Raw genomic sequence first — 26,812 nt, 5'->3', positions numbered from 1 at the left:
TTCAATCATTCAACCGTTGGCATTGCTGACTGGGGGCTCAGAGTTTATATCTATCTTTCACTAATTTAACTTCCAACCAAAATCCAGCCTCGGTGGGACTTCTACAATAATTTAAATAGAATATGGGGAGCAACCCGCCCCAACCATAACACACTTACCACAGTGACGACATAACAAACCCGTCACGCCACATACACATTCGCAATCAATGGTGTTTCGAACCGAAATGTGTGAACTTCACTATAGTTTACCTATAAAAAAAAGAAATTCCATTTGCATTTTTTTCTGAAAAGCATGTCATAGAGGTTGAAGTTTAAAGGAACATACCTTATTTGTGTACGTAAAAAAGTGATTACATCCAAGACAAATAAAATATCGCAACTATAGAATAATGTTAGTTTGAAATAAAATCCCTAAATTATATAATAGTACTATTCAAAACAAACTACCCAAACTACAGAATAATCCTATTTAAAATAAGGCAGCAAAGTCATAGAATAATGTTATTTTAATTAAACGACCAAAGTAAATAATAATATTACTTTAATTCAGATACCAAAATATATAATAATGTTAGTTTAATTAAAATTCCAAACTACAGAAGCATACTATTATATTAATTAAAATACCAAACTAAAGAATAATGCTATTTTAATTAAATCACCAAAACAATAAAATAATTTTATTCTAAATTAAAATTGTTTAGATAATTTTCAGACTTAAATCCAGGATTCTGAAAGTGAGTTTATGTAGACATTTTCATGGTTTAAAATTAACAATTGCCAGTTAGTCAGATATTAGTAGATTTCCCTACGGACTACAATTTGTACATTGGTATTAGTATAATGGGACGTAGGAAAATTTTATTTGAAATTTAAGTTCGACTGAAAATGTGGCGACGGGATGCAGTCTTCTGAATCTGCAAGGAGAGTGCTTGTTTTTCCACTGATTGTTGTTAAAATTTATTTAAACAACATACTTCTAAACATGCTTTGATAGCTACACCGTATACACCTCTACATATGATTTGAAATATATTATCAAAAATGAAAAAGAACTTGCTTAAACTGGTTTAGCGCGAAATAAGATAAAATACATTCTAAAACAAATTTTTAGTGTAAAACCAATTTATGAGAACAAAATTTATTTGCTTGGCTGAGTGTGTATTTTTTAAAATATTTTTTAAATACTAATAACGTATTGGGGAATAGGTTATTCGGAATGCTCATATTTTTTAAAATCAACATTGTAAGTACAAATACATGCTGTAAGGATATTATCCAGACTTTTCAATTCCGATCTCCACTTGCAAGTCAATACAAAGAACAATCACCCTGCAGCTAATGCATCGTTTTGATTTTTAGTGTTCGATATCAGAAACGGCGACTCGTTCGAAACGCGTATTGTGACAGGGTTCCTTGATAAACGCAGTTCATCATGGTGGCATGATTGATTTTTAATTAGAATCCGTTTGGATAATATCATACAAATATGTTAACTTGGGCTTAAGTAGCGGGAAACGACAAAGAAAGACAATTTTGTGTCATTTGAAACAACTGTTATAAATATTTTAAAAAAAATATTTTCTTCAGAAATAGATACTGATAAAGGCGGAATAGAGAGAATATTCTAGCTTCGATGATCGTGTTAAATTGTTTTTGGCTAGATAAAGTTAATCCTGACTGGTTAAGCTAAATGTGGGGGGGGGTTTCCAGATGAAACTCAATGTTTTAAGTAATTTCCCTCGGGAAATTGGTCAGTCCAATTTTTTCTGCGGAAGGGGATAAGACAGCAGACAGCCATGTTATGATTGATGAATCGGAAGAGGCTGGAGAGACTGAGAGAAGAGGAAAAGGAATACGGCTCTGACCAGTCACCAACGTTGACTTTAAGACGACCGGAAACAACCAGGTTATGCGTGCTTGCGAAGCGAAATGAGTTTGATCGTTCACTCGATTCAGTTATGAAATTTGTTTTATCGGTATGGCAGAACGGCTAATTGCATTTCTGATAAATTTGGTAATTTTATTTCGATGAAAAGTTATAATTCAAATGTCATGTTCAATTTCTTTTTGCCTGTGTAATTAATTACATTGTTATATTTTTTATCTGGGCCTCGTGTTGTTCAATTCTGTATCTCTGCTCAGATCTATTTTATTCCATGCATTAATTTAATATTTTATTTTCTTATTTACCCCTTCGTGGTCGATTATCTCCTAGATAACGATAACCAAACCAAAGGCCACACCACAAGTTGACGCTCTAATAATAAGCAATATTAAATAAGTACTAAAACGTAATTGTTAAAAAAGATGACATAACCCAAAAATTATATATCCATATGAAATCGTGTGCTCAGGTAACTCTGACTTAATTTCATGTGTCAATAGGTTATCTCCTCTGAAACCCCTTTTTCTTTATGTTAGCACTACGCATGTGGCGATTTCATTCTCCTCAAAGGTCTGGACAAGTTGAGACGGGACCTTCTCTGGGTCTACTCAGGATGTGTCCTTTTCCCAAAAATTTTTTTATACCGGACAGAATACCGTTTTTCTGACTATCTCACCATTGACATTCGAATATAAAGTATCAAGTACTTCCACAATTTTTGGATCTTTTGGTTCTTCGTGGTTATCTTCAATCTCAGTATCACTATCACGGTGATATTTTATTTTTCTTCTTCACTAGGTGTCTCTGAAACGATGCATGAAATGGTGGGAAGGCATCCTGGTTTATTCATGCTTTTTTTTTAATTCGATTTGCGTGTGCAATTTATTAAGTTTGATTATTGTCTCGACTCTCATTCTCAGGGTTCACTGGTGATATTTTGGCAATTATTTTATATTGGGCACTCCACGGTCGTAATTATTTTGTAGAGGGGCCTATCTGCCTGGTAAATTTACCCAATATGTATCGCTTAATTTAAATATCGGACCTTTGGAATTTTGGTCCTTCAAAAGTTTCTATTTTTGTTGAACTAATTCGATATTTTGTTTGACTCGCATGAATGTTTCTTCGGATTTTGATAGAACAACTGTCCTGTAATCATTTATCTCTGAACATGTCTGTCGACTCCAACAATGTCGCCTCGATAGGCAGACGATTGTCGTGATAAAAGATGTTTGGTCCGTTGACTCCTCATTGCTAATTTAAACGAAAACAAGACATTCAGAATAAACTTTTCCCGGTCTCAATTGTGGTCTGACATGAACATTGACCGCAGATTGGTCAATGTGTCATTAAATCGTTCAAGGAGGCCAAATGTTTCAAGGTGATAAGCTGTGGTAAACACCTGTTTGCTATTTACTAATGCAAATATGTCAATCAGTAGTCAACAAGCAATTATTTTCTTCACACGGTCTTATAGAACGCACCGGCAGACCCTATGGCGACCACATGGGATTGTATTGTTGCGTACAATATACCTGTCATACATGTACTATATAATAACTACTATGTGATGGCAACACGCATATGTTCAACGAAATGTCCTGCGGATGTTCTTGCATCATTACTCTTCAGGGCAAATGGTTATGTATGCTTCGTCAGATAGCATGTAAAAACAACAATATATGTGGCCCGGATCACCCGTCCTTAACCTCCACGGCGACACGGTCAAAAGGTATTGGGAGTAATAGTACGAGCTTCCGGCCCTTGGGGTTTTTCGTGTTGGCACAGTCTACACATTATTTGACCTTAAAATCTGTTTGAACCAAGTAAAACCCATCTTGCACCTTTTGGTATGCTTTACTGAATCCAATATGTCTAGCAGTTACGTCTAACGACATCATTTATCATAGTGTCCTCTGACCCTTGTGACCCCATTGTTGATATTTGGGCATTTATAATAGGGTGTGGGTCCATTCCATATCGAAAAGTTGGAATTCGCCCACGTTCGGCATAGGGTATCCGCTTACTAGCTTAGTCAGATGTCATTGACATGTATGTTGCGAGAGTTGTGTAGTCACGTGACTAGGAATGCAAATTGCCAGATCCAGGTCAAATTTCAGCAACGATGTACTTTCGTCTCGTCTGTCAGCGGATTAAAGTCATAACGAATGCAATGATCGCAATTTCTGAGAAAATAAATCATATTCCTACCGATTTCTTTTTTTTGGGGGGGGGGGGCACCAGACAGATGCCCCCTCCCCCTTTAAAAAAAAGTATTTTATGTTTGTGTGTTTCCTCCTCAGATGTTTTGTATGTTTTATTTAAAACAAAATTTTATATAAAAAAATTAGTTTTTAGAATTTTTGATGGGGTATTTATGTTTCCTTAGTGTTATCTAAAGGGTTGTTCGTTCGAGCCTGGTTTCTCTCACCTTGCTCGAAGTTCCTTCCCTTGAAATCTTTGTGACCTTTGCTAGAGGTCGCCTAGGTCTCAGTGTTTGTTATATGTAGTGGTGCTATATTGTGTGTATGCTATATTTTCTGTATGTTTGAGACAGCAAGTATAGATCAAATATCTTTCCCAGTTGTATTTCTTCCTAATTTGGATTTAAGATTCGTTATGATATGATATTTTATCTTTTAATTTGTTTTATGGTTTTCGAATTTTGACGATGGAACGATGTACTATTTAGATTTTGTTTAAAAAAGTCCTATTGTATTATTCGAGTGATAATATGTGTCGTTCCTCGTAATATTTTTTTTAAAGATGATAGGTAAGTTACGCTCGATCCCAGGTCCACACTTCTTTATTCTCTATGTGTTTCTCCTGGGTCGAGTTAGGCCTCCTTTATTTAGTTTATCTGATTATTCTTTATTGAAAGATCCAAAATTGTTTATGAGACCACATTATTGTGTAGTGGTCAACCATACAGTGCGGGAGCTGTATGATTTTTAAGATATAGAAGAAGTTAGTAGGGTTATAAACTAAATGTTATCCAGTATGTATTTGTGTCTCTGTTTTGTCTGTTTATGTTCTACTTGGGGTGTTTTCAAAGACTCTTTCATGTGCCTGTGCACTTCGCGTAGCGCCATGTGACTTAGCCCCATGACGTCATCGCCCTTTACTTCCCCCATATAGTTTCCCTGTATCCCTTACTATATTTGTCTTTAGAAGTTTCTTTCAGAGGAAAAGAAAATTAAATTTTTTCTTCTTTCCTTTCTTCCTCTTTTATATGTTTTTGTTTTTTGGTTGAAATATTTGAAATATAAATTTGAAATTTTCTTTGAAATATTGCTGTTGTGGGGTGAGAGGTGGGGGTATGGGTATGGCATCGACTTGCAATTGCGCTACTCGACCTTTCGGTCTGTAATACACATTCCTCCCTCCCCCAATTCCAACATAAATTGTGTTATATCAGCCTGACGTAAGTATCTGTTCGTCGTAAGACGTATTGAGTTCGTATTGTAGTTAATATTATTATTTGTACCACGTATCTTATTTAAAAATCTTTATCACCTGTCCACAGGATATCATCGTAGTTCTTATATAGTCTATAATTTTTAGAATGATTTTGTTTTTGTAGTCTACATCTATGAATAAAATGTTATTTTTTTATGCTTATATTTTTTGCAAATTTCCATTATTAACATTATCCTATTATGTTTAGTTTTATCACATTGGGCAATCGTATGTAGTTTGGTGAAGTTTGCTGTTTTACATAAAGGGCATTTCAGCATTATCCTGATCATACGACGTTTGATTGCTTCTTCGCCTGTTAGCCAGGCGTTGTGCAGGTATTTAATAATTATACTTTGTGTTTTGACAGATCTTATTTTTCCCCAATAATTTACCCCCCCCCCCCAGTTGTCATGCTCTACTCTACGTTTTATATTTTTGGTTACCTCCTCCCTAATCCAAGCGTGAACTATACTTATTTCTATAAATCTGTTTTGTCCCTATATTTTAAATTAGTTCTCTTATATGTTTAAATTTGCGTGGTACTTCGAATTTTTGTTATTAATTTATTATTTTTGTATATCTCTGGTCGGTTTCTCAAGGTGAAGCCAAACCAGTAGATGTACAGTGCTTCCCACGCTGTAGCCGGGTCTGATTGTAATATTTTTAATCTATTGATTATGTTAGTTAATTTTAGTAGTAGGGGACTCGGCAACCCCAAGCCCCCTCTACTTTTGGCCCTATATAATGTCTCTTTTTTACATAATGCATTTTATGATTCCATATATAATCTATTTTTTCTATGTCTATTTTGTTTAAAATTGCATTATCCATATCTATGGATTTAATTATATAGTTAATATTTGAGTATAAATAAGTCTTGGCCACTTGCGCCCACTCCATGATACATAATGGCGCCATGAGCTAGATTTTTAAAATTTTCTCTTATTTTGTTGATAATATGTTGATAGTTTTCTACAGCTTCTTTTTTTTTTACCAAAGTAAACCCCTAGAACCTTTACAGTGTCTCTCAATAGGCGTGTGTGTGCGTGTGTGTGTGTGTGTGTGTGGGGGGGGTAATCCAGGGTGGTTGCCCCTCCAGTTACCTATTTTTAAGAGTTCGGTCTTGTCGTGGTTTATTCTGGAACCCGACGTTTATCAAATTTTTCAAATTCTTCTACTAGATGCTTATAGCATTTCCCCTCTCTTATAAAGCTGGTGCAATCATCTGCATGTTGGAGCATTTTTAATTCTTTTTTTAGGTTTGGTATTTGTATGCCTTGTATTTCTGGGTTGTTTCTTATCTTGTGACTTAGGATTTCTATTGCCATTACGTATACTAGCATTGATAGTGGACATCCTTGTCTCACTGATCGTTGTATTTCAAATTCTTTCGTGCATTTCCCGTTTACCTGTACACATGAAGTTATACCAGTGTATAGGATTTCGGTCCATTTCCGGAAGTTGGGTCCGAAACCAAATTTTAAAAAAAATTCATTCTGTATATAGTTTTGTTCTAATCGGTCGGACGCTTTCTCCTGGTCGAAGAGTACCATAGCATCCTTCGTACCCGTTTCATTTATGTAGTCAATTATAGTTTTAATGTTTAAAATATTGTTTTGTATATCCTACCGATTTCATGCAGGTATATTTTGATGAAAGGTCGTTCAAGTTCGCTAGCAAGCGGCTACCCCATGGTGTCGGCGAATTCCAACTTTTCGATAGGGAATGGACTCTGACTCTGCGCCCCAACATAAATGTCCAAATATCAAAAATAGGGTGGCAAGGGTCAGAGGAAACTCGGACTACATTTATCAATTCGTAATTACGAGTCACAGCAGACACCCTTCAGGCATTTTTTGTATTCTCGTGGAAAAGTATAGATGCTTCCCGGTAAAGGGCCGTCCGTTTTTAGTACGTATGCATGGGGGTAAGGTTAATCCAAATGCATACGCTGGCGTATGGGGGGTGGGGTGGAGTCTATTGATAATGTACGTACGCATAGGAAACGGGGTGTTTGAAACTTCGATAATAATTTGTCTAATACGTAGCCCAAACACTTATTACAATTTCTCACAACCCCAACTGGAGTTCCCAAACCAGAAAAGAAAAGAAATCTTACTGGATACGCCGCCTAAGAACATTGAAACCAAGCTAACTAAACCAAAAAGACTAGAAAAAGACAACCACGCACAAATAAAATTATCTTTTGCAGCCGACACATTTTCTGTTAAATAATTCTCTAAATTTGCTTAAAAGCCTATGACTACTATAACAATTAAATATCCGGGATATAATTTGCGGTAACATAAATTTACATAAAATAACAGATGTCGTTTTTGCTCATCAATTTTTAGGTCAATACAAATATTTTCCAGTATCAGCAAGAAGCTAAAATAAACTAGTTGAAATATAATAAAGTTAAAAGGTTTAATTCCTGTAGAAACAGCCACGTAAAGTTTCGCAAACATAACCGTTTTTCTGTTTTATTTGTTTGTCTTCTCTATTTTTGTATTTGCCTTTGAAAAAGACTCATTAAGGAATCGAAAAAGCTCAGGTTAGTTACTAGTTTCGCACTGTTCATTGTCAGTTTATTGAATTTATCTAATCAATCCCTGACATACGTGATCCCTTGTATTCTTTATATATATATATATATATATATATATATATATATATATATATATATATATATATATATATATATATATATATATATATATATATATAAAGCTTGCCACGCATAGTTAGGTTTATGATTTAAGTTTCTTCCAAGATTTAGAATATTTGCTGTTTTTATTTTTAAAGCTGGAAATATTTTTCCCTCTCTTTTTTATTTGTCTACAGGTACTCTCTCACTAGATAATGAAATTTACGTTTCCATATAAAATGTACAATTTTTTTGGTATATAGTTTCTAACTGATCACTTTAAAAATCTACAGTTTTTAAAAGACAACATATATATACTTCTTTGCGACCTGTACCCTTTCCATCACATCTATCGCTGTCAAATTCGAAATCTGTAACGTCCTTTTTACTGATTCAAGAACTTTTTAGTATTATTTATTTTTGTTCTAGGTCCGTATTGCCTTCCTAGTGCTTGGACCTTGTCTTTAATTAGATCTTAAATCATTTGATTTCATTCTACATCATTTGATTAAGGTAATTTTGGCGGTGACAGCTGCCCATAGGTTACCTCTCCATAGGATCTTGGGTTTATCATGGTTTATTCTTCATACTGATGCTTTTCCAAAATTGGTGCATATTTGTTTATTTTTCAGAATCATCCTAGGCAGGAATTTGAATAAGTTTATCTAGCGAGGTGCCATAAACTAAAATGAATCCATAAACTGTAGCTGTCCAAGTAATATAATTCTCCATGTTGTTATGTATCACGCTTATGCTAGATGAGGTAGTGTGTGTGTGTGTGATTTGGATTATTAACGTAGCTTTAACAATTTTTCAGTCATATAGCTACGCTGTCTGCAGTGTGACAGTTTATAGTGATGTGTAGCACTGGGGCATCATGCCACAGACATGTAACATGATGTCCCACCCAGTCACATTATCCTGACACTAGGCCGACCAGTCCTAACACTAACCTCTTAATGCTGAGCGCCAAGCGAGGTAGCTGTTAGTACCATTTTTGTAAGTCTTTGGTATGACTCGGCCCAGGATGGAACCCACGACCTCCCGCATCCGAGTCGGACGCTCTAACCACTAGGCCACCAGAGCGATAGATGAGGTAGTAACTCACTCCATGATCAAATGGCCATAATGTCTACATACATTATGAAACATGACTGGAATGTCTATTTTGTTAGGATAAATTAATAGTTGTAAATTATATTGCATGGAGGTCACATGCAAGATTTTTTTTTTAACTTTTAAGTGGTTGTTCACAAATCCAACATGATTTTGCTGTGTTAAGCACGATAATATTGTTGGTCACAATAATGTCGGCTTAAATTTGAGTAATTGTTTGATATGCATAACATCTCATTTGACAAATATAATGCAGACATCAACATTGTTTTCACCATAGAGGTGTTATTTTGACCATCACAAGAAACAGTAATATAACAAAATCCACATTGGACTTGTTGAACAACCAAACATTTTGAGTCGTCGTCTGGTTGGCCAGGAAATAACATTGTTGCTGATGTTTTTGACATTTGCTGGGACATTTAGGTACTCAAAGTCGACATAAATAACGTATGGGACTTGCATTCTTCGCTAAAATTCAGTAGACTTTAAGTTACTTTTCCAGGAAATCTGGCATAACTGTACATTTAGACTTTGTGCTTATTCTTGCGCAGTAAAAATTATGGTCGTTCAGGAAACGCTGGCTGCTAAATACATGCATAGTTCCAATGCTGGCGGCGTTCATTATGCCTGGAAACCATTACATGAAACTCTTTGATCCACAAGTAATGATAACATTCCTTGTCATTCAGTAGCAACAAATCAAAGGTATGTTATCGTAATTACTTTGCTAATCGAATTGGCTTAAGTCCAGAATCCCATTTGAATATGATTATAGCTATATTGTTTTTAAGACACTCGAACGTTTACGTCAAAAACCTTAATCATAAATTGTATATTTCCGGTCACAACTTCATTTATGTATTTCCTTACTTGCTCAGTGTTATCTTGGCTGTATGCATTGTTTTTTTTTTTAAGTTGCCTGTGCAAGCATTTGTTGCCGTTGGTTTCCACACTAATGACTTCCCTGTGAGGAAGACATGCTAGCGTTGGAATATAACTTCATCCTCACGAGTGATTTGCTGTTGTCTAAGACCACAGGGTATTTGAAAAATGAACATGTGATTGCTTAGTGACATAACATTATTTATCTTCACTTCACATGGGTCACAGTGACATAATTTGATGCTAAGGGTGCAGTACTCATCAAGATCCATCCCTCACCATGTTTCATGATTCCAGGTATAACATGATAAAATTATGCAGTTGCAAAAGACCTATTATGGCCAGGAACTGAACATAAAATCTTGATCTAAACCAGTATAATGAAAAATGTAGGTCCAAGTAACTTTCTCATGTTGTAAGTTGTGAATTGAAAAATATGGGTGACAGTGATCTAATTTTCTACAGTGTGTAAATACTGGAGCTAAACACAGTAACTTAACCAGGTATGTAGAATGTATGCAACACACAATGTAAGTGGGATTTGTATTGATATATAATAATGTCATACACAACACTTCAATACAAGTTGGCCAATTGGGGGAAGCTTGGCACCAAGCAACAACATACATTATGAATTTATTAACACTGAAAAAGCTCAAGGAACTATTTCCCAAATTCTAGGTATCACTCATTACTTGAGCTGAGTGAAAAGTTAAAGAAATGGAAATTTACCAAAGAGATATATATATGATCAGCAAGTAGGTATGGATTGTGTGTGTATTAAACAGAGAACCATATATAATACAAAATCATATTAAAATGTATGAATGAAGCCCTTGGCCTTGTACATAATTATTAATGAATAATACCACATGTGGTTTGATGGACATGACAAAATGCTACAGTAATTCAATAAGTGGTCTGTAGAATTTGTATAGAAATTGGACAGGAGACAAGATATATTAGTAACAGATAAGAAGACATGTTAGCAATGTTTGTGCTGGAGACATTACAGCATGTTCTAACAAACAGCATGTGTCTTGAGGTGCACAATGGAATTACAAAACATGAGATCATAGGTATCTATTCTTGGAACTCAGTACACTGTTGCTATTGATGTAAGATGCTAGGACCAGCATGAGACCAAGAAGAAAATGTCCTATCAGAGGAGCAAAAGGCAGTAATTGTGATTGTCTCCCTTTCCATATGCAGTTACAGCACATTTTGTATCCCTTCCTTGTGAAATTATTAATCTAAAATAAAGAACTTAAAATGAAGTGCATACCTTTCTTAGAAGCTGGACGACTGACCAAGAAAGATTACTGTTATTAGAAACAGGTTTACACATATCCTTCCCTGTTCTTAATACCTACAGTATATGCCTCAAAAGCATGTTACTTAGTCCTGACCCTCTAAACCGCACATGAGCAATATGGAGGGTCATTCAACTTAAATGAAAATAGATGATGTGAACTGTAAAAAAGAAATACGAAAACGTGGATAGTAAGAGTGGGACTAAGTAAACCCAGGTAAGCTGAAATCTTTAGTCATAAATAGCATATACGACGAGGAAGCAAGAGGTTCACAGTTTGGTAATAGCAGTTGAACAAATCAAAAACCACAGGAATTAGGTTTATTAACTGAGGCTGCTAATGGCTTATTTTCAACACAATGGTTTGCTAAAAGATGAACAATTTATTTTATTGGGGGCTTGTAATTTTTGGTTGAGCTTGGACATTTTTTAAATAACTGAAGATACAATTTTTTTCAGCTAATATGTTGGATATAATAGGGTTCTTTTAGGGCTCAACTCTTGAATATGTTAATTATGATGGAGAAACACTTGGCTTGACCTAAAATGTGAAGAGTATAGTTCTGCTGTTGTATGCTGCATAAACTGCAGTCAAGCCACAAAATTGGAATAGAAAATGTCCATATGAATATCCTATTTTAATGTCTGACTAAAACTGGCTTGGTAGTTTTTGAGCAAAAAAATGCAGTACTTTCCTGAAGATAATTTTAACCTTCTGGCAGGCTTATTTGTTGTTATAGGGTTTAACGTCATTTTTCAGCACAAGATAGGATATACATGGCGGCCAGTATTAGTGGTGGAGGAAGAACCAGAGAAAACCCCGGAAAGAACCACCAACACACGAGAAGCTACCGGCAAGTTTTCCCACATAGCCACATTGGCTGAGCCCGAGACTGGAATCCAAGCAGACATAGGTGAGATGGCAGTGATCTGTGATGGAGAGCGCTTTAGACCACTCGGCCACTCTGGGCCCCTTCTGGCAGACTTAAGAAGGGACCTGGTTGATTGTGTACAAAGACTTAACAGAAAAAGCAGTTGCTTTGGGTTATCTTACACTTAAATAATGGCAACAACTATGTCAAACATTCACAGAAACCACGTTTTACGGAAGTAGGCCAAGATCTTGAGGTACATCAAATTTGTATCAAGAATGTTGGTGCATTTTAATTTTAGAAGGGGATATAACTCTGTTTAATATTAATGGCACATTATGGAAATTCAAAACATTGCTGATATCCAACTTAAATTTAAGGCTGTAAACCAGAAAGAAGCACGTTAAGAAGAATACCATGATGCAAAATTGAACTGAAAAAGGGCAACTACTCTCACATGCTGTTGCAAATGCAGGTTAAATTCAGCTGAGATCCTAATGGATAGTTAGTTAGTCCTCTTCATCCCATCTGGGACATAAGGCTGCAACTAACTCCCACCATCTAGGTCAATGGTCTTAACCCACGGTTTTTGCTTCGCTCAAGTCATCACTGTCTTTATCCAATTTGTACTTGTTCATCTGATCGATGACTCATGCCATTTTGATGTTTCAAATATGGTGTGGACACTCCATGCAACCATAGATTTCGGTCCTAAAAACTGCTGGTCAAGACCCTAACTCAATAAAACTGGTTTTCATCAGAAGCTGTCATGATACCTAATAGTGGACTGGAGTTCTTTACTTGGAGTTCTTCTTGTTGGAGCTGACGTTTCTGCAGTATCTGTAATGGTTTGTTTTTATGGGGTGGAGTTGCTGGCACCATACCAAATCCCCAAGCTGAAGGACCACATACATGGTTTTGCCAATTCCCCCCCACCCCAGCCTTGGTTGAACCTGCCAGGGTTCGAAACCCATGCCAGAATAGCTTTCAGAATTGTCAGGACATGCAAGCCTCATTACACAGTACCAACACATGTGGAGGTTAATGGATAGCCTGCGATATAAAATTCAATCAAATCCATTAAAACATGAAGTCTAGAGATTTAAAAAGCAAATTTTGACGGCTATCCAACATCAAAAAACAACAGCCAAGCTGCAATCTGCATTGTTAAAAATCAGACATTTGTTGAAAATAAAAAATAAAAGTATCTTATAAATATATTTCAGGAAATGCACAGGATGATTCATGGCATATCAGATTAAATGGTCGATAAAAGAAAATATACAATGTGTAAATTTAACTTTATTGAATGTACACAGTTAACATCAAGTGATCTGAAGGAAAAAATTCTTCATCCATTGCTAAATAAACAAGGTTGATTATCCGTGAAAGAGATGACTTTGTATAAAAATAGAAAATAACACTCATTGTGATGGCCAGGAAAAGCTGGAAATAAGGAGGCAAATTAAATATTGGCCACAGTTTGCATAATCTGAAGAACTTGTGCCTTCTTTTCTGGTTATAAATTCCACTGAAAAATAATTTGGGATTCATAAGACAGCAACTGCATCCCAGTATGGTATACACAGAATTGCCATAGGATCCTGCTCCAATTATCAGAATAAATATCACAGATATTAATAAGTGGAGTATGATAATAAAAAATATCACAATAAGGAATAAAATGTTATAGAAAGTTTCCACACTGCATTCATCACATTCCGGTATATTACAGTTGTTTTGATTACCTCCCCTGACACAGATTCCACAGCGACAAGAGCCATGGGGTCCACAGTCCTGTAAACAGGGATATCCAGAGTATCCCATATGCGAGAGAAAGGCTGATTCAATAACTGTAATGAATCTATGGTAATGAATAGTGCCTTGGAAATGTTGTCTGTAGTAGGATCCATTGCCAGAAAGCGCTACATCCATAACCTGGAAATTACTGCTGATGAGAATTCTGTCAGGTCGACTTTCATAACCTGGTGTTGGCTGCAAATAAAGAAAAGATGTGACGTACTCAAAGCATGAAAACCTGCACCATACTACACATTTAAACAGACGCTGTAAATTACAAACACTTTACAACCATAAAAAGTCAAAACTTTCTCAAGAAATATTAGCTTGATAAATCTTATTCACTACTTTGGTTTTGTCACAGTAGGAGAGAAGAATACACTGATGAGTAGAATACAAGGACAGGTGGAAAGCTATCTCACACTACAAGTCAAATGATGCAATAGGCTATCACAGAGTCGAGCAGAAGGGGAGTACTTGGGAAATTTTAATCATTTGATTATTGAATTGTCATTAAATTGTTATTAGTCGAATCTCACTTTTTTGTATATTCAATCATTCAACCATTGACATTGCTGACTGGGGGCTCAGAGTTTATATCTATCTTTCACTAATTTAACTTCCAACCAAAATCGAGCCTGAGTGGGACTTCTACAATAATTTAAATAAATACTGGAAGCACCCCACCCCACACCTACCACAGTGACGGCATAACAAACCCTGTCATGCCACAGTATGACTCAGCTGGGGTTCGAACTTGCAACCTCCCACATCAGAGGAAGATGCTTTAAACACTTAGGCCACCAAAGCAGTCTTTTTATTTATTTCAAGAAGCCTGATGGGTACCTCACTTTAGAATACAGGAGGGGCCCAATCTGAAATTAGAGGGACCCCAAGCATTAGGTTATCAGATATTTAAGCACTGCTAAGACAACTAATACTAGTAGTAGTAGTACTACTAGTACTATCATACTGGTTTTGCTGCTGCTATCATTATGTATAAGGTTAAATGGGTCTCTGTCTCATTATCCAAATCAGATTATGGTCTGTAAGTTTTATACAAACAGAAAAGAACTGGCACATATTAGTTGAATTATTGAAGCCTAAATCGAAAAATACAAAATAATTAAAATAACATTTCATAAATGTATACACTGAATTTTTTGCACCATTAGTGCTACATGTAATTTTCTAGTTTATTCACCTTCATCACTAAATTGCTGAGCAGGGGGAGAGAGAGAGAGAGAGAGAGAGAGAGAGAGAGAGAGAGAGAGAGAGAGAACAAAACCTTCTGAATATTTTTCATATTGGAACAGGCATTTCCTACAGCTTGTAGTTACAAATCTGAAATTGCCACAATGGAAAAACCACTTTTATCTAAAAAAAAAGGTGTTTTCTTCTCTTAAAGATTTTTACATCCCATTATCACATGCATAATAAAAATGATACTCACCATATTACTGAAGGTAAATCCTGTTTTTCTGTCATTATGAATCGCTGCCCATGCATCTTTAAATCTGCCAATTTGAGATATTACTGATGGAAATAACATTCCTAATCCATGTAAACATGGGTTCAGTTTATCTCTTGTACCTGCTTCCCCAGTCAGCATGGCGACTGGCCACTCAAAATCAACATAGGTGTTGAAGTCACCAAGTATGACAAGATTATACAACTTGTGCTCTGTAATGGAGACAAATATAGTCTATTTAAAACAGCAATTGGATGGTACTGCTATTTTACGAAAATACCAAAAATGTCATGCAGAAAATACTCAAGGTCATCTTCAAAGCGGCATTATTAATATTTAGAAAATATTCAGAAGTAATCTTCAGAAACATCAAACATTCTTAAGTACGAAAAAACAATTTCTGTTCAGATTTTCATCAAATTCGAGAAAATCTGCCACATGCATTAAGAAATAAAACCAACTGACTTTGAGAACATACTTATGTCTCATCTTACCATGCAACCAAATGAGGAATATTTTGTTGAGTTTACAATCCAAGAAAATTTGATATCTTATATGCATTTCTATATACAGACCTGACCTAGACTGCATACATCTTTGATATTTAAAATTTTAATTTCTGACTCAAAATTTAGGTTCAAGGATTATATTTCCAATTTCCAATTAAGTTTAAAGGCAACCTGAATGCTATACACTATAACCAGGAATCTTAATTTGTTAAACATTTTATGTATACTATGAAAAGACTTTATGCATATTGGATTAGGAGATAAAGTTATTTAATTGCCACCATATTCAACCTCCACAGAAGCAGCTTTTCATCAACAACCTAATATGCTTGCATGAGCTTGTGATGTCACAAAAGGAACCAAAGTTGGCAACATGGCTTCTGAATATGACAGTCAGTGATAGTACTAGTATAACTTGCTTTTGTTTGGTAATGTAATGATCTATATATTCCCATTAAGTATGGCTGACGATCTCGGATGACATATTTTCATTTTCTTTATAAGTTCCATTAATGTTTATATTTAGCACTGACTTGCATCGCAAAATCTTGCAAAAATCACCACATAAAGGTCACTTTATGTGTTTCTGAATTAATTTCTTCACAAAAAAGACGTGCAAACCATTTGTACAAATGTAAAAGTTCAATGCCAAATAAAGGATCAATTGTCTTAACATCAGTTATACATCTGGACAATTTAAAAAGAGCCTTGTTTATTCAATGCATGTGTGTTTAGATTCATATGCCATAAACATGACATAAAGCCATCTAACATGGGAATGTAGCATTTGACCAATCATAGCCCAGCAATTATCTAAGAGCAGAAGTGGTATAACTGGACAACTAATAATTGATAATTTCTGAATATGTTTGAGGAAGGTATCAATTATATTAAATGAAGCCATTTGACTTGAAGCATTATATTTAACAGTCCCCATGATAGCTCAGCAAATAGCAGTGTTAGTTTGATAATTAATTGACTGATAATTGTCCATAAATATTGAGCTAAATGTATTGCTGAAATGAATAATAATGTGGGAAAATGACAAAATCAGGACACAAGACTGCCAGTCCTACATTGCCTAATCTATTATTGTAGTTGTCTGGCTTTGACAATTCTTCACTCTGTCTCTCTCCAAGGAATATGAGGATTCAGTAAATTTCATTCTGATTTGATTCTGACCTGATAATAAAATCAATAGCATCTGATATTCTATTTTTTGAAATGTTTCAGCTTGAACTCAGTATCCTTCAATGCATTTTTCAGGGACCACTCACAATCTACCCTCATTCCCTCCTTGTTGTGACTTAAACCTATGTTTTATTTCATTTTTTTGAATAATAATAATAATAAAAAATTTATTAAAATATGTGTAGACATCTTTACTAATAATGTGACTTAATAATATCAATATGTCTACTTTAGACAGACATGCTAATGAAGTGAACAACATTTAACCAAAGGCATCCAAATGACAACAAAAACGTTTTACGAAGAAAATTTAATCATGGATTTTTAAAAACAGCTGCTGCTGATGAAACTTTTTCATCCAATTTTTTCTGGAAAATAAACTGCATGTATTGTAAAAACATGGCTAAAGATTTAAACATCTTCAGCCTTGAACAGAATTAATATATTTTCTATTAAAGTTTTGCTGATAAAGAAATAGCTAGTTGATATTATTTTATTCTTTCTTAAATATTAAGATGCTGAAGACTTACTCCCATTGCTACATCCACCAACAACACACCTTCCCTTGATGCAATCAGAAAACAATCTATAAAAACTTCACACCTGACACTGGTAGAACAAAAGTGATTCACAATGCAAGGTTCTTATTTTGATATCACATATACTTGAGTCACAAAAACTATTCAAGTTGTACATGACCTACGGGGAATGGTTTGACATGTACATTTACAACAAAATATTTTGTCAACCATTGATCACATCAAGTAAAAATATCAGATACTGCATAAAAATCATCGTATTTTATAATTTAGCAGTAGTTGGCTACCTTTAATATTTTGCTATGGCAATGGGGTGGGTGGGTGTTCTCATGCTTAAATCTGTACTGTATACAATTATCATCACAAGCTCCAGAAATACTTATGTTAACAGTCTAAACACTACGTACAGTTTCAAGCAGCTTCAGATGCATTTTGGTCCTAGTATGATCATTACTGCATGATATTTATTTCATCAATCTGTCGTTAAAAAAAAGACAAGCATATTTGTGGAATTGATCGAGGTGACCATACAGGAGATGTGTCCTCTCAAGGATGCCTGTTAAAATCATGGTAAACAGGGCATTGATTTTCTTGATATGAGAAACTACTTTTAGTAAACATGGCAATATTAAATGGTGGATCTGCAGTATATGTATGCCAGTTTTAAAGAGCCTTCATGTAAAGATGTCTTCAGTCAAATTCTGTTCGCAGTTTCTGGGATGGTGCTTAATGGGTTTTTTATTTTAAGTATATCATGGCCATATTGGGTGGCAAATTGACATTATTTGCACAAACTTTAAAAGGCCTTTGTGCAAGGATGCTTTCTGTCAAATTCTGATCAGAACATTTTTATATAAAAAAAAGTTATGTAAAAGTTTTGAATTTAAGTCATGACCAGCCATATCTGGTGACAGATCAGTATAACATGAATAAAACTGAAAGGCCTTTGTGCAAGAATACTTTTTGCCAAAGTTAAGTTAAATTAAGTTCAGTATTTGTTTTAAAAGAAGCCATTTAAACATTTTTAAACTTTTTTTTTGAGGCAACATCTGAAGGTAGCACCATTTAATAACATGATAACTTGAAACATAAATGAGGTCAAAATCTGTCAATTTTTTAATAAAAAAACCCCAAAAGAATTTAATTAAATTTGAAGGAATGGAAGTCAAATTTGAACAAACTTAAAGACCTTTTGATTCTGAGATATTATACTAAGAATTTGTATCATATCCAATGTCTTCAAATAAAAAATCAATTCCAACCATCCTGAAACCTGCAGACATGCATTTATCAGTCTCCAGATGCTGCTGACTCTAGACATTTAAAGTCTATGCATATTCATGAGAATCAAAAACATTACATGCATCCTTCACAGTATCATCTGCACTGTGACTGAATGTAACAGGGAAATATCTACAGAAGCTTGCAGCAGACCAGCAATCAATGTGTGTGTGTCATTTGGATTTTTAACGGAGCTTTAACAATTTTCCAATAATACTGCTACGATGTCTGCAGTGTGGCAGTTTATAGTAAAGTCTAGCACTGGGGCATCATGTCACAGACATGTAGCATCATGTCCCACCCAGTCACATTATCCTGACACCAGGCCGACCAGTCCTGACACAAACATCTTAAATGTTGAGCACCAAGTGAGGTAGCTATTAGTACCATTTTTTTAAGTCTTTGGTATGATTTGGCTAGGGTTCGAACCTGTGATCTCCCACATCCGAGGCAGATGTTCTTACCACTTAGACCACTGTAGCGGTTCCAGCAATCATTGAAGTACATTCTTTGTCCCATTCATGCTTCTTTCCAAATCTCTATTCATTTATGTTTCGAAGAAATGAAATGTGAACCAATAAACACGTCATTTAAGGAATCCAGAATACTGTCCATATAAGCCTATGAGTAGAGTCCAACTGCAAATGAAGGCCCTGATCTGCTGTTGCATAATGTGCCAGTAGAGTGGGATCTATGTTGCTGGTTCTATGATTACTCCTCACAAACTGCATAGACCCAGATATACTGGCACCCTGTCACGTTAGATCTACATTTGAGCCGTATGCAATGGACTTGACTTACTGTATTGATGATGCCTTCATACACACAATTTTGGAGTTCTTTCCTTCAAAATAGTTAGCATATCTATGTTCCAAACAACAACTATATTTTAAATCTAGAACAGAACACATTATATTATGAGGCTACAAGCAATGAGGTTAAGCAATAGTTAGGTGGTTTTCTTTGAGTGCAATTTCTAAATGGGCCATTTATATAAAAGGGCATATACCCTGATGATAGCTATAAGTTTTCAATAAATATTTTTTCATACAGAAAAGTACATTTCTTGAAATGTTATTCTGTTTAACATTGCATAAATAGATAAAAAACATAAGAAAAACACATAACTGCACCACTACAGCCAAGGGATGCTACTCCAAATGGAAAGTATGAGTCATGTGTCTTTTAACCCATCTGATTTTATTCCCTTGTATTTATTTATTTATTATTTTAGGAAAATACATGAATTAAAACAATTCGGAATGTAAAATTTGATATATTTTATTCAATTGACATTTTTGTCATTCCCTCTGATATGTATATGGAGTTATTGCCAAAGTTTTTTCCCCAACAAATTAAAATATTTCCAGGTTGTATAAATTAGGTTACCAAGTGTTTCCATAACATAATCATCATGATACACGGATACTTTATCAAAATACACAAGACTGCAAAATACATATATGTCAACCCATACTGATTTAATCAGAGAAAAATGAGAATACTGACACCAGGTAGGAAAAATACAACATGACAACAAAAAAGATGCAACATCATATGTGTAGCACTGACAAATTATCATGAACATGTGAGATTACTTAAATTAAATTTTTTACCACAAAATGAAAATGGAAGATCTAACAGGAGGTACATGTCAAGTGAGCCTAATATTGGTCACCTGGTTAGTTGACATGTCATAAAAATTCACAAATGTGCTGAAACTACAGAGGAGAATTAAAAACAATGATCACACAGTTCCTACATTGTCTATTTAGTTGGTATGATTTATCTTTCTTTCCTAGGATATATATATATATATATATATATATATATATATATATATATATATATATATATATATATATATATATATATATATATATATTTCTGCATTAAAATGGATAGCCAGCACTGTACCCTGGATCATAGCCAGCACTGTACCCTGGATCTCTGCCAACCCCTGGGCCCTAATTCATAACTTATAAACTATTCATAGCCCCACTCACCCTTAAAGCATAGATTTGCATGCAAGGAATCTGCAGTGGCTCAGTGGGTAAGGCATGTGACCAGAATATTTCTTACTTGCAGTCATGCTTTCATTTGCTCAGAGTAAGTAAATTTCGATGTGTTTTTGGATGGTACACCAGAGTCACTTGTCCGATACTAAAAGACCACTATGCCACTTTATGTTAAAGCAGGCCAAATTCTGTCCAGTAGTTTTTGTTTTTAATAAAGTTAAATGTTTTCCTACTTTTACAAATGGCAGCAATATTTGATGGCAGAAAATAGCATCATCTGGATAAATCTAAAAGGAACTCAAGCTTGAAGACTGTCAAATTTAACCGAAGTTTGTTATGTGATGTTTTAAAAGAAGCTGTTAGGTTTTTCTTTTTTAGTAACAGCAGTCACATTTGATAGTAAATTGGCAATATTGGCATCAACTCAAAAGTCCTTCATGCTAGAATACCTTTTTTTTAAAAACAATTTGGTCAAAATTCTGCTGAGTAGTTTCTGAAAGGAAGTAGCTTAAAGGAATTTCTATTTTTAGCAATGGTAGCCATATTTGGTTAAATTCTGTTCAGCATTTTTTTAAGAAGATGATATTTATACATTTTTCTATTTTCAGTCACAGCAACCACATCTAATGGGGTATCAGCATCAACTTTATAAAACTTAAAGTCATCTATGTCAGATCTGCAATAATGAAATGACTGAGGCCTTTGAGGTGAGAACTGGAGTGAAGCTGAATGCATCTTGTCTTCCCTTTGTTCATACTTGGAATTGACCAGATCCAGAAGTGTGTGTTCAATCAGGAAAGATGAGGGCTTTGCTGTATACAAGAAGAAAGATTTGCCGGACCCTTACCAACCTCTTGGAGGATCTGGATTTTGCTGATGACATTGTGGTGCTCTCACACAGACACCAGATCATGCAAACCAAGACCAATGACTTGGCAAACAAAGCAAGCAAACTTGGCCTGCATATCAGCATCAGGAAGACTAAACACATAAGGATAAACAACAGAATGATAGAACACATCAGGCTGAATGGAGAAGAGGCTGAAGAAGTAGAAAACTTCACCTATCTGGGCCCCAGACTGAAAACCAATGGATACGCAGAAGAAAAAATATGTTCAAGAATTTCCAAGGCCAGTCAAGCATTTACAGCGCTCACATGGAGGGTCAGAAGCATTAGCATGAAATCTAAGATCAGGCTTTTCAAGAGCAATGTCCTAAGTACCATTCTTTATGGTGGAGAGTCTTAGAAAATGAACAAAACCGTAAACTGTAAGTTAGAAGTCCAGAACAGATGCCCACATCTCTACCCAAAGTTGCCCTCAGATGGACCCCAGACGGCCTACAAAAGAGAGGCAGACACAAAGAGACCTGAAGGATGACAGTGGAAAAAGAGACGAATGAACAAAAGTGGACCTGGGGACATCTGGAGAGATTTGCATCAGACTGACCATGGTAGAGAGCTCTGGTTACAGCTTTATGCATTACTCAGAAGAGGATTAACTTAACATGTGTGCCAGATGTTTTCTGTCCTTTTGTTAAATTCTGTTTAGCAAATTTTTGAGAAGATGTTTGTAAATTTTTCTTCTTTCAGTAGCGGCAGCCACATTTGATAGTGCCTCAACATATGTACAAATCTGAAAGCTCTTCATTTTAGGATGCTGTTTAAAAACTTTGGTCAAACTCTGTATAGCTGTTTCAAGAAGCATTCATTTAAAGGGTCTTGTGTTCTCAGTTATCTGGCCATGTTTGATAGTGGATCTGCATCATGTGAACAAGTTTGAAAGACTATCATGTCTGGCTTCTTTCCATCAAATTTATGGAGAAAAATGGTGACCACAATGTATTGTCTTGCTCTTTTTGTAGTTGTCAAGGTTTGCACCCTTTTTTATGAATATTATTCACATTTCAATACAGACACACAGAAACAATTGCACAATAACATGTCAACAAGCATTCTTAAACAGGAGCAAATAGACTTCAGAGGAATCATAGTTAAACATACTGTTGTGAATGTTGAATGTCACCAGTGGAACGATCTTAGAAATAGTGATGGATATGGCAAATTGCTTGCTATATTTTGGTAAGAAGAATGAAAGTTTTAGCACACCAACATAATTTCTACCTTAATAATAATAATAATAATAATAACCTTATTTATAGAAGGTAACACAATTTGCTAAAAACTAATCTACATTGAGGCACTCATACAAAGGAATTTATTTAATTTAGCTACATCTCTGAAGCCACTGGATATATTGGGTTTGGAAGAAGGAAATAGAGTGGGCGTTTCTAATCTCAACTGGAATACTATTCCAGAGCAGAGTTTCAGAGTATTGGAAACTTTTGTTAAAAAACTCCTTATTTGGTTTGGGAATTTTATACTGTTTGGTAGACATGGATCACAGGTGGGGAGTATTACCAGGTAGCCTATACTGGAATAGTGATTGTAAATATTCAGGAGCACTATTATGAGATATCCTGTACATTAATTTGGCTTTTTTCAAACAGATTCAGTAATTAATAGGTAAGATTTGTAACCTACCAACTAAATTTTCCTTGCTTTCTTTCTGGATTGATATTAGTCCAATTGCTCTTTTTTGAAGATATGCCAGCTTTGCTATGTTTTTATCATTTGAATTACTTCATACTGTATTACAGTAGTCTAAATAGGGTTGTATGTAACTGTTATAAAATAGTTTTCTGTGCCTTTCAGGGAGGAAATGTCTTATCCTACTGAAAAGCCATTAACTTGAATTGACCTTTTTACTGATATGTTTGATATGTTCAGTCCATGATAGGTTATTATCTACCAGAACACCAAGTAGTCTATCATGACAGACCATTTGCAAATTTTTATCCTTCCATGTCAGACATAGCTCATAACTGTCAAGATTTGTCCTTTCTTGCCATGTTGAGATAAGTAATATTTTAGTTTTACCAGTATTTACCACCATGCCATTGCATGTGCATCAGTTTTCCAGTTTGTTTAGGGCATTTTGTATAGAAATTTTGAGTTCTTGCTTTGTGTTTTGGATGTCTGACAATGTTGTGTCATCTGCATTGAGATCTGTAGATGATATTGAGTCTCTTAGTAAAAGTGGTAGGTCATTAATAAATAAAATGAAAAGTAATGGACCTAGAATTGAGCCTTGTGGTACTCCATATCTAATTGTTTCAGGTTCAGACAGAACATTATTTATGTAAACATGTTGTGTTCTCTCACTTAAGTATGAAGTAAACTATCTAATTGTTCTTTCATCACATTGGTAGATTTTCAGTTTCTTCAAAAGGATTTCATGATCCACCATGTCAAAAGCTTTCCTGAAATCTACAAATACAGATCCTATTACTCTACCTTGGTCAAGTGCTTGAAGCCATTTATCAGTTATAGAGATCAAGTCATTGTCACATGAATGTTTCTGTCTAAAGCCAGACTGATTAGGTGTAATTAGGTGCAAGTGTTTGGTTAAATATGACATGAATGAGTCATGGACATGTTTTTCAATCAATTTTGACAAGATTGGTAGTATTGAGATTGGTCGGTAGTTATCAGCATCATCCTTAGAACCAGATATGTGAATAGGAGTTACTTTTGCAGTTTTCCATATTTTGGGGACAGATGAAGTTGCAATACTTAAATTAATTATGAATGTTATGCTATCTACAATAGCAGAGGCAGAAGATTTAATGAGTCGTGGACCAATCTGATCAAGTCCTGTAGCTTTCTTGGCATCAAGTTCACTGAGACATTTTTTAACAAATTTTTTTGATACTGGTGGGATAGAGAAACATACCTCCTTAGACATTTTGCTGCTGCAGAACTTTTTCATTAAAGTTGTTTTCTATCACTGGTTCTTTTAATTTTGTGGTAATGTTGGTTAAAAAAATCATTGAAAACATTTGCAATGTCAGTGTCATCAGTGACTATGGTGTCGTTTACCAGAAGTGAGTGAATTTTATTTGTCTGTTTTTTGTGCGTTCCTCCAGTGAGTTCATTGAAGACTTTCCAAATGGAGTTTGTGTTGCTCTTTTTGTTTTCAATCAACGATTGATAATAAGTTTTTTTAAGCATTTTTAATCATACTTGTTATTTTATTTCACCATACTTTATATTGTGCATGGTTTTCCATAGCCTTGAATTGGTCGCCTGTTTTTATAGCATCTAGGATTTCAGCAGTAAGACAATTAGGTTGAATTTCAGTCTTTACTCAATGTACTTTCAGTGGTGCACGCTTAGATACTACATCCATGAATAAGTCAGTCCACACCCTCATGGCTTCATCTATGTCATCCAAATTTTGGATCATATTCCATAGAACTTTATATAGGTCATTTAGAAAATGGTCTTCATTAAAAAATTTGCACGATCTGATCAGTGATCGTTTTGTGAGTATTTTTCTTATTTCTCTTGCATCTAACCTTTCTTCTCAAAAAAGTAGGACAGTGGTCACTAAGACCAACATTCGGTACATTAACATAAGCCACATTATCTGGTTGGTTGGTATAAATCTGATCAATAAGAGTGCTCGATTTTTCTGTTACCCTTGTGGGCTTATTTACCAGCTGGTCTAGGTCTAATGATTCGATAAATTCCATTCAGTTGTTCCTTATTGAGAAGGTCCTTATTTATATCCTGTGCTAGAACATTTTCAATTTGTTTCAAGAAGTTATCATTCCAAATTGCTTTGGAGGAAGGTGGCCTATAAATGAAACCAACTAGGAATGATTTTGCATTATTTTGAAAAATTTCCACTCAGATACTCTCAATTTCATGTGACTCCAAGTCAAGTCACCTTTCTACATTTACATCTTCCCTAATGTATACAACAAGACCACCCCCACCCACTGTCTCTCTGTACAATGTAAATGTACAAGGTATAGTGAGAAAAATATACCAGATTAAGTTAATGTTGTCTTCCAAAGGAAAATGATAAACATGTATTTAGTAATGTATGGTTTATTGTAGCCTTGACAGTGAAATAGATCATCACTGTGGTTAGCATTTAATTTGGTTTCAGCGAGTCCTAAAACATGTATATTATTTTCCTTGGAAGACAACATTAACTTAATCTGGTCTATCTTTCCCACTATACCTTGTACATTTAAGTGACCCATGTTAAAACATTTTGTATTTAGTTTCATATCAATTATATGTCATCATGCAATGAGGTACTCACTGAGATTGTCTCCACACTACTTTTATCATTCTTACATTGCTCTAGCAAAACTTGTCATTAAATGCACAGTCTTTGATTATTCTGTTTAAATTATTCTCTACTACTTATCTAAAAAATTTATGACATTAATTAAATTTTAACAGAATCTCACTGTAATTAAAGTAAGCATGCAGTTATACTTCTATCAAAATTTAAGCTCTAGAAAGTAATTGAAAAGTTTAACAAAAAGGTAACAGCATAAAAAGAGCATTCGTACTGTCAGCCAATGGGCAAGTTCCATACAATTTAGTGAAAAACCAATTACTACACAAATTTATTGCTGTGATGGGGACAATAAAACCAAATCTATCTACGACTACTGGTGGTTACAACCTGAAGAGATTATTTGTCCACTCTGAGATTCCACGATGCATATGCTAGGCATTAAGTTGATCCGAATCACAAGACAGTTATGGTGTTCCTCATGGCTTATAATTCCATCAAAAAACCTGAGGTGTCACAAATTGACAAAATTACATGTGTTTCATTCTGAGCAGTTGGAAAAAGTAAGTTTGATATGGCGCAAGTAATGTTGAGGCCTACAGTTCTTTGCCCCTGACTCAGAACAATAAAATACTTATGTGGTTTTGTATTTATTACACATCC

At 34.9% G+C, this 26,812-nt stretch overlaps 1 protein-coding gene across 2 annotated transcripts in view; it reads right to left on the bottom strand.

The window, feature by feature from the left end:
- Nucleotides 1–13,470: 13,470 nt before the first annotated feature.
- Nucleotides 13,471–26,812, bottom strand: part of LOC149787855 (uncharacterized) — a 45,042-nt gene continuing 31,700 nt past the window's right edge. Inside the window, exons 4-6 of one of the 2 annotated variants that reach the window (XR_016424116.1) lie at nucleotides 15,435–15,664; nucleotides 14,680–14,856; nucleotides 14,048–14,176 (exon numbers count right to left, since the gene is read on the bottom strand). Coding sequence is in view for 1 of the 2 variants with exons in the window: in XM_089974079.1 (XP_089830205.1) it covers nucleotides 13,484–14,176; nucleotides 15,435–15,664 (923 nt within the window). In the remaining variant the exon portion in view is untranslated. Of the gene's footprint in view, nucleotides 14,177–14,679; nucleotides 14,857–15,434; nucleotides 15,665–26,812 lie in introns of both variants that reach the window. The other variant, XM_089974079.1, reaches the window with a different exon arrangement.

Source organism: Sinohyriopsis cumingii, chromosome 11, assembly GCF_028554795.1.
Source record: "Sinohyriopsis cumingii isolate HCF-2022 chromosome 11, ASM2855479v2, whole genome shotgun sequence".
Lineage (NCBI taxonomy): Eukaryota > Metazoa > Mollusca > Bivalvia > Unionida > Unionidae > Sinohyriopsis > Sinohyriopsis cumingii.
This window is presented reverse-complemented; position numbering and strand designations above follow the sequence as displayed.